This window comes from Pavona decussata, unplaced genomic scaffold, assembly GCF_977016875.1.
Source record: "Pavona decussata unplaced genomic scaffold, jaPavDecu1.1 SCAFFOLD_180, whole genome shotgun sequence".
Taxonomy (NCBI): domain Eukaryota; kingdom Metazoa; phylum Cnidaria; class Anthozoa; order Scleractinia; family Agariciidae; genus Pavona; species Pavona decussata.
Genome location: NW_028145590.1, coordinates 2,159,320 through 2,177,500, shown reverse-complemented (window position 1 = coordinate 2,177,500; position 18,181 = coordinate 2,159,320). Strand labels below are relative to the sequence as shown.

General features: G+C 40.2%; 1 protein-coding gene across 1 annotated transcript; it reads right to left on the bottom strand.

Annotated features, from left to right (window-relative positions):
* Positions 1 to 3,858: 3,858 nt before the first annotated feature.
* On the bottom strand, positions 3,859 to 10,175 carry LOC146463218 (TNF receptor-associated factor 6-A-like). Its single transcript, XM_085084710.1, has 3 exons — positions 10,029 to 10,175; positions 6,409 to 6,723; positions 3,859 to 5,376 (listed from the first exon to the last, which is right to left on the bottom strand). The coding sequence occupies exons 1-3, from the start codon at positions 10,091 to 10,093 to the stop codon at positions 4,863 to 4,865; spliced, it is 894 nt and encodes a 297-aa protein (XP_084940836.1). The 5' UTR covers positions 10,094 to 10,175; the 3' UTR covers positions 3,859 to 4,862.
* Between the last annotated feature and the right edge of the window lie 8,006 nt (positions 10,176 to 18,181).

The window sequence follows — 18,181 nt, the reverse complement described above, 5'->3', positions numbered from 1 at the left end:
AACCATTGTTTCTTAGATCGAACGCGTGGAAGGGAATTTTTGTCGGCCATCACAGCTTCCGTCGAGTAAATTTTTTGGGAAAACTTGTGGCATGGAAAGGTCAATCTCAATTTCTGAATTGGCCGCAGAAAATGGACTTGCTGTTGTAAATGCTTACGGTCGGTTATTGAAGACAACGAAGATCACGTCGATGATAGCACAATGGAGGTTTGTTGATACGACACCGCGATGGAAATATCCTCTCTTCGGTTTGGATTTCGATAAGCTGATCTGACCTGTTTTGTTTGCTAATATCGATCTTAATTGACCCTATAAATTTCAGAATCCAACGTACTGCGACTGTAAAGGTCAGTGTGCCAGGAAAAAAGGAAGAGGCTCCTGTAAATGTCGCGAGATGAAACTGAAATGCCACGACCTTTGTGCATGAGACAAAGGGAAAATGCAAAAATAAGGTAAAGTGTTACCTGACTTACGAAGCATGAATACAGTTCTTTGTAACCCTTTTGTGATACTCTTTTAATTTTTAGTACTTACTTGTTTTCAGCCAAATGATAGAGCTGCTGAGAGTGAGCAATTACAACCCCAAGCCGATGGTGACTCGAGGTTTGAACAGGAATTACAGGATGCCCAAAACGAGATAAAGGTGAGTGAGCAGACCGGAGGGTGTAAACTGCAGGTTGCAGGTTGCAGGTTGCAGGTTGCAGGTTGCAGGTTGCAGGTTGCGGGTTGCGGGTTGAGGGTTGCAGGTTGCAGGTTAAAAATTAAAATATATTTATATATAAAAAAATAAAAATATATAAAATATTAAACTCGCATAATAGAATGTTTTACTCCGGTTTATTTGAATGAATCTGTTAGATAAATACGTCATTTGAAAGCTAATAGAACGTAGATAACTGAAATGATTTCGAAGACTCGTTGAGATAAATGTCGAAAATATTGCCGTGTTTCATTGTTTATTTAGCTACTGGAGCATTAGACAGTGTATAACCCAGACCATACGAACACTACTACCCAAGCTTCGCGCATATTCAGCGAAAAAAATCCACGTTCAACGGGCAAGCCTTCATTGAATCTGCAGTTTACAGAGCGCTTGGTGTCAACCAAATTTAAATTGATAACACCAAAATGACGTTTGTTAAATAAGCTGCGATAGCATTAAAATTTGATGAAGACCAAGAAAGGATGAAGGTCCGTCCTCTAGATCTTGAGGTCATTAGGCAGATTTAGTTTCTTTAATACTTTAGTATGTGATCATACTACGCACATTGTGGTTTTTACAGTTGGGACTTAACATGTCACCATTTACAGTTGCAGAATGAACCTTTATGTGATCACACTCCATATTTTCCATACTCCTCACTTTCCACACTCCTCATATTCCATACTCCATATTTTCCACGCTCCGCACTCCGCGATTCTCGTTTCCATCGCTATCCAATCCTGAAAGTGAAAATATAAATCGAGACGACATTCCTTTTCAGGAAAGGATAGGTAAATAAAATATCAATCAATGTAATTTTAACGTGACAGTCAGTCGACCTTTGGCTTTTGTAACAGTCTGTCGGTGGCAGCTCCCGGGGTTTAAAGACCAACCCGCAAATGACAATAATTATTATTATTGCTCTGTAGTGGAGTTCTTCAGCTCCATAATTCAAGGATTACATAGTTACATATATGCCAATGGAGGCCTTTGTTGAACTACAACTATTCTTATTATCTGTTGTTATATTACAGTATTGTTTCCAACATAATAAAATGCTATTGGTTCTCGTTTACACATCTCAATGCAGTGGTAGTTTTTGTTTAAAAAAAATTATTGACCTTTTGGGAGAATGATCAACGTGTTGGACAGAGAATCATAAATCATAAATCATAAAAATAAAATATAAAAATATAAAAATAAAAATCATAAATCATAAATTTACAATTTCTTCATGTACAATGATTGGCAAAAAAAGTCCAGTAAGGAATTTTATGTAATCATTTTAAAATGATAGGAATCGCAGAAAAATGAAGCTCTGAAAGTTTGTAACATTAAGCACAAATTGAATCTAAAGTCTCAACTACAGCCTCCGGTAACCGTATGGACCCTGATATAGTGACACTCAATTGAGAAATCAACTGTTTTGTACCCTAACATTTTTCCAGATGTGTACATCCTAACTTGTTACTTCTATGTGTAAATTAATTTTCTATGTAAGGAAACACTTGCAGCACTCCAAAAACACAACTCGCCGCCATTCTCTCAGTTTTTTCTCATTCTCAATACTTCAACATTTAGTGTAAGCAACTCAAAATGATGGGAAATAGCATCTCAGCAACATGTAATTTAAAACTTTCCTATGAAAGTTTCTCCCCTGCCTGAATTAATGCTAGGCCTTCAAATGTATGAAATGAGGAAAACGGGCATATTGCTTTTATAGGAAAAGACGGTTTCTATTCGGTTGATAGCAGCCAAGATATCATGACAAAATTCCATTAAAAGACTATTAGAATGCAAAGAAACTATCCACAGATATTTTGGCCGGCAGATGACCAAAATAAAAGTGGGTTCATATTTGAAAACGTCGGGCTGACGTTTTCAATTTTCGCTGTCGTAACGCGCTAAAAATCGGTTGTACTATATTTTGGTTCAACTTTTCGTCTCAGTAGAATCACTATTAGTATTTCTTTAAATAAGCGATTTAGAAATTAATTAACACCGTGTTCAAAGTTTAAATTTAGTGAATTTTTGCCCAAAATCATGATATTTCCCATGATACTGCCCCTTTATGTCTATCTTAAGTTTCCGTTTGTTGTCTTCACTGCAGAAAGCGCTAAGCGATGACAGAAACGCACATCGAGTTTAGCAATCAGCTCAGCAATCAAGCAATCAGCTCACATCAGCGATTGCATAGATATGCAAAGATAGCTTCGCATTTTATGTAGTAATCTTTTGAAGATTATTGTGTAACGGTTTTCTTACAACTCGCCTCTCCACTGATTTGTGGGAAGTTTTTGTACGCTCTGTTATGTTGTACTGTACAATTCCCGCGAAACTTGTTGTTAAAAAAAAAAGAAACAAAAAGATTTCAAACTGCAACAACACAAGATCATGACCAGAAACGTATGTTAAAATATTTTCTGAATCAAGTTGCAAGACCTATGTTACACTTAGCCTGCAGAACAGGCTAAGCGTTTTCCAGGCGAACGGAGGCAAGCGCGAGCCGAGCACGGCATGCGAATAGGGACTTTACGCAAACACGACGCCGACGGCAACGAAAACATCAATAAAGAAAAGGCTTAATGAGCTAAACAATGCTGTGCACGTGCATTACAAATTTTGATTCATTTCGTCGCCATCTCAGTTCGGCCAAACAACAACATGAAATGTCCAAATTCAAGGTTTTATGGAGAGCGTGAGCAGGTAACAGTAAATTTTCATTCTCTGTGCTAACTTGAAGACCGTTCCCACCAGTTCTGTTACTGGATAGTTCGGCCACATTGTACAAGTTGAAGGTATTGGAATAAGCGCAAAGTGGTACAAGTAACACGAACTTGTATTTTCAAGTGACATTTTCGTTAGCGTTGCCGTCGTGGTTGCGTAAAGTCTTCAGTGACTGGCGGTCCGCGCTCGCCTCATGCTTGCCTCCCCTTGCCTGAGAAACTTAAATAAAATCACGCCTGTTCTGCAGGCTACGCTACGCTTTTAAAACTAAAATTTTGTTGTGCTCGGGTGTTGTTGTCCTCCAGGTCAGTCAGTTTATTCATTTCGACTTCTCTTGATTTTGATCGTCTTATTTCGTATAAAGTTCCATTTTATCACCTGCTTGCTCCGTTAGACCATCTAACTTCAGGCTGACCCACAGAGTTCAAAAGGCGAATCTTTGTTTACACTTTTTGCCTCATTAACATATGCTTATCACGGTCTGATGACGCTAATAAAATAAAAACTCTGAATTTTGAAAGGGCATAACAGTTTCAGTTTTCTCTGAAAATTTGAGCCCAATACATCGAATGGTTTCGGAGAAATTCTCTTCTAAAAACTCGAAATTATACAGAGAGTGTATGGCTCATTAACTTTTTTGCCACCCAGCAATTTCGCAGTTTTTGATGGCTGATATTTCCTTCGATATTGCTTGCAAAGAGCTGAAAATTGCACAAATTGCTCAACTTAATCAGCTCTTTCAACTTTTGCATTTAGTTCATATGTACGGCCACGGCTTCTATGGGTTTAGTCGTATGCTAATGGAGAAAAATGTAAACAATGGCGTCAGCAAGGATTCGCCTATAAAGGGAAAGGGTTAACTTACCGAAATTATTTTGTAACCTCCTCATAAACAGTGACTCAGTAAAATACACATTTCTGAAAGCATTTATTTAATCACTGAATATTTTGTTCACACTTCTTTAATACTAACAAAGCGAAACGTTTTAGGAAAATTTCCGTTCTGATATAGTGAACGGATTACACTCATTTGTTCTCCAAGTTGAGTCCACATTGTCCATGGTATCATCAGTTTTGCACTTAATCTAATTTTTACAACAAAAACAATTATTTGTTGCATATTACTCATTAAATGATGCATTAGTAATTTCCAGCAGTGACCTTCCAGACCCTCCACCTCTCCACCCCCACCCCGTCCGACCCTCTGGGCATTGAAACAAAACAAACTGGCAAATGCTCAACGTTGTCGACCCCATTCCCGTTTAGTTTTAGTCCAAGCTGAGGGCGCCAAGGTAATTCGTTTTAAAGAGAGGCAGGTTGAGCGTTGGAAATGGTCCCTGACTAGCCAGAAGGTCTGATTTGCCACCGTCATTTGTTAAGGAATTTCATAACCAAATGCCTAACTTGTTACAAAGGTTGAGAGGAAAGCAAACTAATTAGCGAGTAATGCTCGAGTAATGTCAATTCTAACCAGCATGGTGTCGTTCTTTATGTATCGGGGAGCACAAACCTCACCAATAGGGGCAAATTGCTGGAAGCCACATCCGATATAGTGACAAGTTGCCGTGGGCTGCTGAAAAGCGAGCAGATTTGGCGATGTCACCACAGTTTTGCTGACATCATTACGATCATGGCTCTGATCCAGAATGGAGAGGGTTATTGCACCACTGAAAGGCCAGGAGAGCCTGTGGTCAAACTCTCCTTGCAACACGTGAACAAAAAGAGACACGTGACTTCCTGCTCCATCATCCACACCATTAATATGTAGCCTGACACAGAACTTATACCCATGCATATGACTGTATATGGCAGGGCTAAATAAGGCTGTCTTGACCTCGTTCCTGGCATCTTGGCGACGCTGTTGAAAATCGGTTATGCGCCATACATAGTTTCCATTGCAGGTTCGAGCCTCTAAATTACTCAAGATCTCTTCCAGTTGTCTAAGCCTGAAATCATTAGGAAAAAAACTCACTACAGTTTTGTAACTGTCAGCTATTCATTCTCCCTACAACTAAAAACATTTTGATTTGTAAGTTTTAACCTAATGTTTGCAGAAAAAACATATTTCGCTGGATAATTTTCAACTGTTCCGTTCACCTCGCTGTCTTATGACACTTATGAGCTTCTTAAAAATCTCTTGAAAACTTTTGCAACGTTAGTGAGAAAACAGGAGATACTCAGCTGACATGTCGACGTCAACATTTCCATAGACAAACTACAAACCACTATCACAGTCCAGTGAGTCGTCTGATTGCCTTTTAAGACTATTCGCTTTAGCGGTTTTTCAAGCGCTCGACGCTGACAATGCTTGCGTTGCTACTAGTATATAATGATAGTGTCGGGAGAAAATGTATTCTTTACTGTGCTCTGTCGCTTTACGACTGCGCCCAACACGGGAGATAATTTTCTCCAAACTCACTTTCACAATAAAGCTGTACATAATGGCGCCTCAAAATAGGTTTTCCTTCATTTTAAAGTTCCTTTGTCACCGGTGATCGACTTCTTTGGATATATACAGTAAAAAATACCGCGAGTAAGAACCTGTTAGGCTAAAATGTCTAATTTAGTCCCCCTTTAAATCAGGTTCTTATTCTATAAAATTGATTTTTAAGACTTAGAATTTACATGTTAATGGAATAGACTCTCAGGCATAGGAAAAGGCTGGCCAGCATTTCATAAAACATCTCTTTATTTTGATTGTAATAAAGAAGACATAATTTACAGTGCACACATTATCGCGCTACTATACACATTAGACAGTACCACTAGATTCTTCCAGCCACTATACTGTTTTGTTATCAAGAAAATAAGAACCTGTTTAAGAACCTATATAGCCTACATTTCTGTTAAGCACCATTTATATAAGAACCTGTTGAGGCTAACTTGGAAAAAATACAGGTTAACACAGGTTCTTACTCGGGGTTTTTACTGTAGTAAAGATGAAGTGAAATTAGCTTACTGCCTAGTAAGGTTCTTACCCGCTGAGGTGCGCAATCAACTGCTGCTCCTCTCGACCGCAGCTGTGATCAATGGCCTGGTCCCTGAGCCCCAAACCCCGCTGCAAATTGCTTACCGGCAGCATTTGCCTATCTGCTCTCAGCTCTGTTGGATGGTTACCAGTCTCCTGAACAGAGTAACACAATTCGCCAGTATGACCGTCGTCTCTTTGAGGGTTTCGATTCTCCAGACCATTTGTGCGCTGTCCATCTGCATGCCGCTGTTCTCCGAAACCATGAACTCCCCGGGAAGCCATGATTGGTCCATTCGCTGGATCACTCTCTACTGGCTCCCCGCTAAAACACAACATCGTAATATAAAAGTGAAATAAGTTAAAGTGTGGGAGACGGTTCTTTTTTAAAAACAAACTCCTGAGTGGCATTGAGGAGAGCAGTATGGCAAATATCAACAATCCTAACTGTCGTACTGGCTTGAGTGAGACCTGGGCCAATTTCATCTTTCAATGAAGAATGTGTTTTATAAACATCTTAGAAATTACGCTTTTTGACTGATCATTAAAGGGGCAGTGTCACCCATATTCAGTGTGCCTTTGAATAGCAAAAAAACGTATTTGTATTGATGGGAATGTTAAAATAATGACCCAGTAATGTTAACAATTACCCTACGAGTATGCATAAGGTAATATTTGTTATCTTTTGCTGCGGATGGCTTGGATGGAATTGGATTACAACTTGAAAAAATTGGCCAATTTTGTGAAGTTCTTCCTGTGCTTGCGCATGCAGCCTCGTGCTTTCATGTGGACTTTCATCTGTTTTCAGGTTAAATTATACACCGAATGAAATACTCGAACTCGTTTTTGAAATATTACTTCCGTCTTAAAAATACCCCTCCCCTATTTTATAAGTAAGGAACACCGCTAAAGTAGACAGAATGCGTCAGCTGTGGTCCCAAATAAAACGGTGATACATTTCAGACGGCTAGTATCTCGATTATCGGAGAATGAATAATGCGCAAGGCTAAAAGTTTGTCCGAAAAACAGTTTGCCGGAAGGGAAGCTTCGAGGTGGGGTCTAACCGGATTAGCTCTTTCAAATAATCACCCTTTGCGAATGTTTTGGTTTGATGGCATACGGAAAACCAACCTTCGTCAAAGACTTGCACAATTGCATTGGATTGGGTAAACTTGATACATGTTTAAGTGGTCCATGATTCTTTTTCAACCAGTACAAATACAAACTTCGTTGATCGTGACAGCTGGCTATCATTTTCAACATGAAGTTTATACGCACACTCATCCTCCAACAAAAAGAAACAGACAACAACGAAAAAATATCGTGGACTGGTTGACTACAAACTTCATCAACAGACATGACCTGACACGTAGCACAAACAAGAGACTTTTACGTGGTGACACCCAAATAACATTCATGAATCACTGCACATAAAAAGTAAAACAAGGTAGCGCCTTGAATTCAGTTTTTGAGGCCAAGATAAAATTCACAAAGCTTTCCTAGGGTTATCCAAAGCATTGTTCTTAAAAAATCGGCCATTGTTAAGAAACAACTCATTTCACCTTTTCCTACTTCCTGGAAGTTTCTGATCGATGCTTGCGGCATCTTACCCTTGACTGAATTCGAAAGTTATTCCGGCTTAAAAGTCACACATATGACGACGGCATCTTTTACAACTTGGACGCTTTTCATAACAGGATACTAGATCCAACAATGTGTTGCTGTATTAGTGTTTTCGTTAGCACGATTCCTCGAAGAATCCGGATATATTGTGTAGCTTGCAAACGAGTGATTCACACTAGCGACATAATGACATGAGGGCGACATCACACAATTGCAAATGTGTCAGCAGAAACAGAAACATAAGTATAACGAAATAAAAACAAAAACTAATCTTTTCTTTATATCGTTATGTCCGATTATGTCGCCAGTGTCCACCAGGCTAAACTTTAAACAGCTGCAAGGTGAACGGTTTAACGATCCGTACGGTTTGTACAGATTGTGAAGGCACTGTTCGATTCGTATAAGTCTGATAAGTTGGAAAGTAAACAAAATATAAATATGTTTTCCTCGTTCTTTAGTGTGGGAAACTAAATTGTAAGCAGAAAGGTAACACACCTTTGGCAAGACGGGGACCTTTCACAAGTCTCTACTATTTCATTTGCGTCTCTAATACGATCCATCTTGTTTATTATAGAGCACGGTTCCAGTTAGTTCTTGTTCAAAATTTTTTGTGAGCTCTGAAAAACAACCAACAGCGCTGCGATGGAATCTAGTACAGACGAGACAATGATCACGATAAGAGTGACTCATAAACTTGAGATCATTCACTGAGTCATCGAAATTTGTATATAGCCGGACACGCATCATGTGTTGACCTTGGGAATTTTTTTTTGGGCGGCCTCCACCGAATCGAAAGTGTTTGAGTCAAGTAACTACGCTGTCAGTAGACACTTTTTCCTGTTCGAAGAATTGCATCGAGTGTGACTAATCTGTAGAACTTCTGGAAATAGAACAGTTTACATTTTCATCGTACTTGACCTGCACCAGGAGGAAAGGGTACCACAGAGCTGTTCCATCTTAAAAATGACTTTTCTGGTGATTTTCAACATTCTGAAAACATTGATTTGAAGGAGAAATATTTATGTCAATACTCGAAAGTCCACAAGGGAAAACAAACCTCTTTTAACTTTTTTAAAGTGGTCCATGATTCGTTTTGAACCATGCAGTACGAATGCAAACTTCTTCGATCCTGACAGCTGGCTGTCATAATCAACATGAAGTTAATTTATACGCATACAAATCTTCAAACAAAAAGAAACAGCCAACAGATATCGTGGACTGGTTGACAAAGACGTGACCTGACACGTAGCACAAACACGAGACTATATCGTGGAGACACCCAAATAACATTTATGAATCGCTGTATATATAACGTGAAGCAAGATAGCGTCTAAATTAAGTCTTTGAGGCCAAGATAAATTCACAAAGCTTTCCCTAAGGTTATCAAAAGCATTGTTCTTAAAAAATCGGCTATTGTTAAGAAAAGACTCATTTCTCCTTTTTCTACTTCCTGGAAGTTTCTGATCGATGCTTGCGGCATCTTACCCTTGACTGAATTCGAAAGTTATTCTTAAAAGTCACACATATGACGACGGCATCTTTTACAACTTGGACGCTTTTCATAACAGGATACTAGATCCAACAATGTGTTGCTGTGTTAGTGTTTTCGTTAGCACGATTCCTCGAAGAATCGGGATATATTATGTGGGTTGCAAACGAGTAAGAAACATGACGAAATGAGGGCGACGTCACGCAATTGCAAATGTGTCACAAGCTTGAACAACATAACATAATGTACGTAGCAGAAACACTGAGAAACACAAGCATAACGACATAAAGAAAAAACTGATCTTTTCTTTATATCGTTATGTCCGATTATGTCGCCAGTGTGCACCAGGCTAAACTTTAAACAGGTGAACGGTTTAACGATCCGTACGGTTTGTACAGATTGTAAAGGCACTTTTAGGTTCGTTTAAGTCTGATAAGTTGGAAAGTAAACAAAATATAAATATGTTTTCCTCGTTCTTTAGTGTGGGAAACTAAATTGTAAGCAGAAAGGTAACACACCTTTGGCGAGACGGGGACCTCTCACCAGTCTCTACTCTTTCATTTGCATCACTTATACGATCCATCTTGTTTGTGATAGAGCACGGCTCCAGTAAGTTCTTGTTCAAAATTTTTTGTGAACTCTGAAAAACATCCAACAGCGCTGCGATGGAATCTAGTATGGACGAGACAATGATCACGATAAGACTGACTCGTAAACTAGAGAGATCATTCGCTGAATCATCGCAATTTATATATAGACACTTGACCTCTGTTTTTTGCGGCGGCCTCGGCGAAAGCGTTCGAGACAAGATTACGCCTTTTCCTGTTGCAAGATTTGCGTCGAGTGTGATTAATCTGTAGAACCTTTGGAAATAGAACAGTTTACATTTTCATCGTACTTGATCGGCAGCAGAAGGAAAGAGTACCACAGGGCTGTTCCCCGTCTTAAAAATGACTCTTCGGGTGATTTTCAGCATTCTAAAAACTTTGAGTTTAAGGAGAACTATTTATCTCAATATTCGAAAGTCCACAGGGGAAAACAGACTTCCTCTCTAGCAAAAGTGAACTGGAATTGTTGTTGTTCTTTTTTCCTATTTCCGACCGCCATGTAGTGCCCTTGGCCCCTTGGCCCTCAAAGGGAACTGAGCTCTATAAACTTGTGTTGAACATTTTTATAAATAAATCGAGTACGAAATGCTGCACAGACCTAGTGGTCTGTGTAGCAGCTGCTGAAGCTGCATGTTAGACAATTCACTGCCAATTCGACCGGCCGTAGTTGTCAGGTAATTCGAAAGGAAGACATCGATGACGAAACGTGAGTGATGAAAAACGGATCAGCTATCGTAAATACCCAAAGCACCTTCCAATCAAATATGCGACTTAAAAATTTTTCTGATTTGACCCTAAAAACATCTTCGTAATGCTGTGTCAAGTTACGTTTTGAAAGTGTGCAACTTTAAGTAGGGAGTTACATGACACCAAAAATGGTAGTATTTTAATGTTTGGCCTCTCTGCATCCCTTTTCAGTATCATTTAAACCCATCGTCATCCTATTTTAATTGAGACACAACGCCACAACGATCAAGATCACGTGGTGACATCGAAAGATGTAGTCGCATCAAGTGCTCTGTGTCAGGACGACAAAATGATCGGAACTTCCTCATTACTTTCTTGGATGATGAACAGTCAGAACCTGAGAATACAACTGATTCCTTATGTATTAGTTGACTTCGTTCATTGAGTGCTTTCGATTGAATTGAAGTGGACATGTTTTAAATTTGTTTGCTTACCTCTGCTGTGGCTGAGAATCATCAATTCGAAAAAAGGGGGTCAATGGCGTGTCAGACATTTTTTTGCGCGTGTGACAAGAAGGCCTTTTCGACGACAAAAATAACGAGGTGGCACCAATATTTGAGCTCAAAGGCCCGTTTAAAAGGTTTGACCAACATTTGTTCAACAAACGTTCAACTAATGTTGGGCTAATGTTGGACAAACGTTTAACGGCTTCAACAATGTTGGACAAAGTGTTGAACGGCTTCAACACCATTCAACATTTTCTACTGAACAAAGGAACATGGAAATGTTATATGGATATTAAAAAGAAAGTTTGAACCAATTTAAATTTGATTCAACACGATTTCAACATGCTTGCAAATATTTTTGCGCTTTCAACAATGTTGAACGACCTGTTCAAACGCCCCCAACATTTGGTTCATCAAAGTGTTGAACGCATGTTGAAGCAAATGTTGAAACCGTTTAAACGATTTAATGATTGGATCGCCGAACAAGTTTTTAACCGGATAGAGATCGAGACAAAGCTTACTTTTTTACATTCTTTAGATCGCGCTTTAGCTCTTTGAAATTTCCCGCTTTGGGTCCCCGGGTTTTGGTGTCAATTACATCGCCTTCTGCCGAGATTTTTGCGGGTGGTCGCACACAAACTTTAGCTAAAGCGTGAAGTTTAGCATGCCTTAATTACTATTTTACCCTATAGTGCGCCCACAACCCGTGCTTTCCCAATTTATATCCTTCGCAATCAGGATGTGACGCAACCTGTTAAGCCATCATTGACCTTGACATGATGTAGGCTCGATTTCCGCCGCTCACTCGGGTCCGGGCCCGAGTAGCGGCGGAAACTGTCGAGCCTAGACATGATGCGACAAACGTATGTTTAACTGTGAAGGGTGGCAAATTATGAAGACGAATAACCACGATTTAGGTCTCTAGTGCGATCACAGCCACTTGCAACCTCTACCTTAGACCACTAGAAAAGTTGCTAATTGGCACGTCCACTTACTCGTGATTCCCAAAAGGGGACCCAGTGCCTTAATTTTAAGCTAGGAAATAACCGCTTGTGAAAAAAGGAAACATTGACGGAAAGTGCTGTGACAATATTTTGGAACGTGACGTTATAAGTGGTGGCGAGTGCTTTTTCAAATACAACTCCTATCACAAAATTATAGGCAAATTTCGTGGGTCTCACAGTCTCCATTTAGCTCAAAGGCTATCTCGTTTCTCGATGTCTTTTGCAAGGTTACGAAAGTACCGGGGATTCTAGAATAGTAATGCTCATCTCACCGTCTCTCAAGGACTCAAATTTTCCTTACTGTTGCCGGATCAATCTCCCCCCCCCCCCCCCCCCCCGCTTCGTACACGTGACAGGAAAAATTCTTCAAACGAGGGCACTTGTTTTGTTGAGTCGATAGAGACAGCTGTTGATGTACTGAAGAAGTACGAGCTAGAAACTAGAACAAAATTTTGATAACATGGTTGGCCGTAGATGAAAGCTATGCCTAGGGAGGGGACCCTAAAAGGCCTAAAATGGGAACAGGGAATGCTCTTTTTACAAAAAAAAAATAGGATTTCAGTCAATGGGGCTGGGATTTGACCATGCATTTTTGCCACTGGGAAAAGGGATTTGAGGGAAATTAAAGTTGAGTAGGACACTGGAGTCTGAACCAAAACTTTGGCTGGGAAATGCATTTGGGATTTTATCCCGCTCTTCAGGAGCCTCTTAGGTAAGGAGTATTCATATTTTACGGTTTGGGGTGGGTGGTTTAAATTATGGGGGCGAGGGAAGGGGGAGGGGTTAGCAAAAACTGTTTGAGGTGCGTCCTTGGGGTGGGTCATTGGCCGGAGTGCCAAAATAGTTGTAGGGAGGGATTGGGGGGCGGGGGGAGGGTCACAAACGTGTTTTCATTTCATGTAGCACCCTGAATCAAAAATGATCATTAATTTGAAAACTTCATTGAAAATAGGTCATTTGAATCCCATGAAAGAGCTTTTTTGTGTGAACATAATCACAATGGGTCGAATCCTAGATATTAAACTTGAATCGAAATTTGCAGATCTGTAAGTGTTAGTCATTTTTACTGTACTTTACTATATCAATTCACTGCACCAATAATCCGCTGCAATGTTCACAAGACTTCTAAAAAGCAGTTCTAGTTTAGCAACTACCTACACCATATGTGCTCTAGGCGTTCAGAATGCAAGTTACACACTGCGCAAAAACTGACCTGTCTATCCAAATAACGTTTAAAGTGCCTACTTTGCCACTCATGTCCAATATACACAAACGGATACGAATCGTCAAAACACCCTCACCAATCGTACCATTGGTAAAAGATTACGATTTGTCAAAGACGCCTTACGATTCGTACCATTGGAACGAATGGTAAGCTCCTCATTCGATCGGAATTCCATTGGTGAAATGCATCTCATTAACACTTGTAAGCCGTGCAAAAACGAATGGTCGATTGGTACCATTGGTACCATTGGTACAAATGGAAAAGTAGTCAGTCGATTGGTTACGATTCGTACCATTGGAACGAACAGTAAGCTTCTCAGTCGATCGGTATACCATTTGTAAACTGCATCTCATTAACTGGCTTGTGAGCCATGCGAAAACGGATGGTCGATTGGTACCATTGGTACAAACGGAAAAGTAGTCAGTCGATTGGTTACGATTCGTACCATTGGAACGAATGGTAAGCTCCTCAGTCGATCGGTATACCATTTGTAAACTGCATCTCATTAACTGGCTTGTGAGCCATGCGAAAACGAATGGTCGATTGGTACCATTGGTACCATTGGTACAAATGGAAAAGTAGTCAGTCGATTGGTTCACCATTGGAATCTGGATCTCAAGACAAACGTCATGACTTGAATCTTCCTTGATATATAAGCGAAATACCTCGTTCTTTAATGCATGAGCCGAAACAACATGAAACAAGTGCACTACACATAAATCTATCTCGTTCCTAAATCCACGAGCCGAAACAAGCATGCTACACATCAATATATCTCGTTCTTTAATGCACGATGGGCCAAAACAAGCGCGCTACACAAGAAGATTCCTCGTTCTTTAATCGATGAGCCAAGACAAGCGCGCTGCACATGAATATACCTCGTTCTTTAATCCATAAGCCAAAACAAGCGCGCTACACATGAATATACCTCGTTCTTTAATCCATTAACCGAAACAAGCGCGCTACGCATGAATATAACTCGTTCTTTAATCCATGAATTGAAACAAGCGCTCTACACAGAATATAACTCGTTCCTTAATCCATTAACCGAAAACCGAGCGCGCTACGCATGAATATAACTCGTTCTTTAATCCATGAACCGAAACAAGCGCGATACGCATGAATACAACTTGTTCTTTAATCAATCACCGAACCGAAACAAGCGTGCTACGCATGAATATTACCGGTACTCGTTCATTAATCTATAAACCGAAACAAGCGCACTACACATGAATATACCTCTTTCTTTAATCCATGAACCGAAACTAGCGCGCTACACATGAATATAACTTGTTATTTAATCCATGACCCGAAAAAAGCGCGCTACGCATGAATATAACTCGTTCTTTAATCCATGAACCAAAACTTTAACGCGCTATACCAAAACCGAGCGCGCTACGCATGAATATAACTCGTCCTTTAATCCAGGAACCGAAAGAAGCGCGCTACGCATGAATATAACTAGTTTTTTAATCCATAAACCGAAACAAGCGCGATACACATGAATACAACTCGTTCTTTAATCAATGAACCGAAACAAGCGTGCTACGCATGAATATTACTGGTACTCGTTCTTTAATCCATTAACCAAAACAAGTGCGCTATACGTGAATATACCTCGATCGTTCTTTATCCATGAACCGAAACAAGAACGCTACACATGAATATACGAGTCATATTCATGTGTAGCGCGCTTGTTTCGGTTCATAGATTAAAGAACGAGTTAAATTCATGTGTTGCGCGCTGGTTTCGGCCCAGCGATTAAAGAACAAGGTATATTGATGTGTAGCGCGCTTGTTTCGGTTCATGGATTAAAGAACGATTTTGATTTATGTGTAGCGTGCTTGTTTCGGATCATGGATTAAAAAACGAGTTATATTTATGTGTAACGCACTTGTTTCGGTTGATGGACTAAAGAACAAGGTATATTCACGTGTAGCGCGCTTGTTTCGATTCATGGATTAAAGAACGACTACCGGTAATATTAATGCGTAGCACGCTTGTTTCGGAATAAATAACAAGTTGTATTCATGCGTATCGCGCTTGTGTCGGTTTATGGATTAAAAACGAGTTATATTCATGCGTAGCACGCTTGTTTCGGTTCATGGATTAAAGAACGAGTTATATTCATGCGCAAGGCGCTTGTTTCGGTTCATGGATTAAAGAACGAGTTATATTCATGCGTGCGCGCTTGTTTCAGTTCATGGATTAAAGAACGAATTATATTTATGTGGAGCGCGCTTTTAACGAGTTATATTCATGCGTAACGCGCCTGTTTCGGTTCATGGATTAAAGAACGAGTTATATTCATGCGTACGCGCTTGGTTCGGCTCATGGCATTAAAAAATCTGGGTATTTTGCTTATAGATCGACCTATATTCTAGTCATGACGTTTGTTTTGAGATGCAGATTCCAATGGTTAACCAATCGACTGACTACTTCTCCATTTGTACCATTGGTACCAATGGTACCAATCGACCATTCGTTCAAGTTTCTGAAGTTTCAAACGGCTTACATGTGTTAATGATATGCATTTCACCAATGGTGTACCAATGGAATGCCAAGTCACTCTATTGGTACCAATCGTACCATTGGTACCAATAGACGAACGGAATCCAGCTGTATTCCAACCGAACTGTAGCGAAAATAGTCTAAGTCCCCTTAATGAGATGCAATTCACCAATGGTGTTCTAATGGAATGCCAAGTCATTCCATTAGTACCAATCGTACCATTGGTACCAATGGACGAACGGAATCCAGCTGTACTCAAACCGAACCGTAGCGAAAATAGTCTAAGTCCCCTTAATGAGATGCAATTCACCAATGGTGTTCCAATGGAATGCCAAGTCATTCTATTGGTACCAATCGCACCATTGGTACCAATGGACGAACGGAGTCCAGCTGTACTCAAACCGAACCGTGGCGAAAATAGTCTAAGTCCCCTTAATGAGATGCAATTCACCAATGGTGTTCTAATGGAATGCCAAGTCATTCCATTAGTACCAATCGTACCATTGAGTTATATTCATGCGTGCGCGCTTGTTTCAGTTCATGGATTAAAGAACGAATTATATTTATGTGGAGCGCGCTTTTAACGAGTTATATTCATGCGTAACGCGCCTGTTTCGGTTCATGGATTAAAGAACGAGTTATATTCATGCGTACGCGCTTGGTTCGGCTCATGGCATTAAAAAATCTGGGTATTTTGCTTATAGATCGACCTATATTCTAGTCATGACGTTTGTTTTGAGATGCAGATTCCAATGGTTAACCAATCGACTGACTACTTCTCCATTTGTACCATTGGTACCAATGGTACCAATCGACCATTCGTTCAAGTTTCTGAAGTTTCAAACGGCTTACATGTGTTAATGATATGCATTTCACCAATGGTGTACCAATGGAATGCCAAGTCACTCTATTGGTACCAATCGTACCATTGGTACCAATGGACGAACGGAATCCAGCTGTATTCCAACCGAACTGTAGCGAAAATAGTCTAAGTCCCCTTAATGAGATGCAATTCACCAATGGTGTTCTAATGGAATGCCAAGTCATTCCATTAGTACCAATCGTACCATTGGTACCAATGGACGAACGGAATCCAGCTGTATTCCAACCGAACTGTAGCGAAAATAGTCTAAGTCCCCTTAATGAGATGCAATTCACCAATGGTGTTCTAATGGAATGCCAAGTCATTCCATTAGTACCAATCGTACCATTGGTACCAATGGACGAACGGAATCCAGCTGTATTCCAACCGAACTGTAGCGAAAATAGTCTAAGTCCCCTTAATGAGATGCAATTCACCAATGGTGTTCTAATGGAATGCCAAGTCATTCCATTAGTACCAATCGTACCATTGGTACCAATGGACGAACGGAATCCAGCTGTATTCCAACCGAACTGTAGCGAAAATAGTCTAAGTCCCCTTAATGAGATGCAATTCACCAATGGTGTTCTAATGGAATGCCAAGTCATTCCATTAGTACCAATCGTACCATTGGTACCAATGGACGAACGGAATCCAGCTGTATTCCAACCGAACTGTAGCGAAAATAGTCTAAGTCCCCTTAATGAGATGCAATTCACCAATGGTGTTCTAATGGAATGCCAAGTCATTCCATTAGTACCAATCGTACCATTGGTACCAATGGACGAACGGAATCCAGCTGTACTCAAACCGAACCGTAGCGAAAATAGTCTAAGTCCCCTTAATGAGATGCAATTCACCAATGGTGTTCCAATGGAATGCCAAGTCATTCTATTGGTACCAATCGTACCATTGGTACCAATGGACGAACGGAGTCCAGCTGTACTCAAACCGAAGCGTGGCGAAAATAGTCTAAGTCCCCTTAATGAGATGCAATTCACCAATGGTGTTCTAATGGAATGCCAAGTCATTCCATTAGTACCAATCATACCATTGGTACCAATAGACGAACGGAATCCAGCTGTATTCCAACCGAACTGTAGCGAAAATAGTCTAAGTCCCCTTAATGAGATGCAATTCACCAATGGTGTTCTAATGGAATGCCAAGTCATTCCATTAGTACCAATGGTACCATTGGTACCAATGGACGAACGGAATCCAGCTGTACTCAAACCGAACCGTAGCGAAAATAGTCTAAGTCCCCTTAA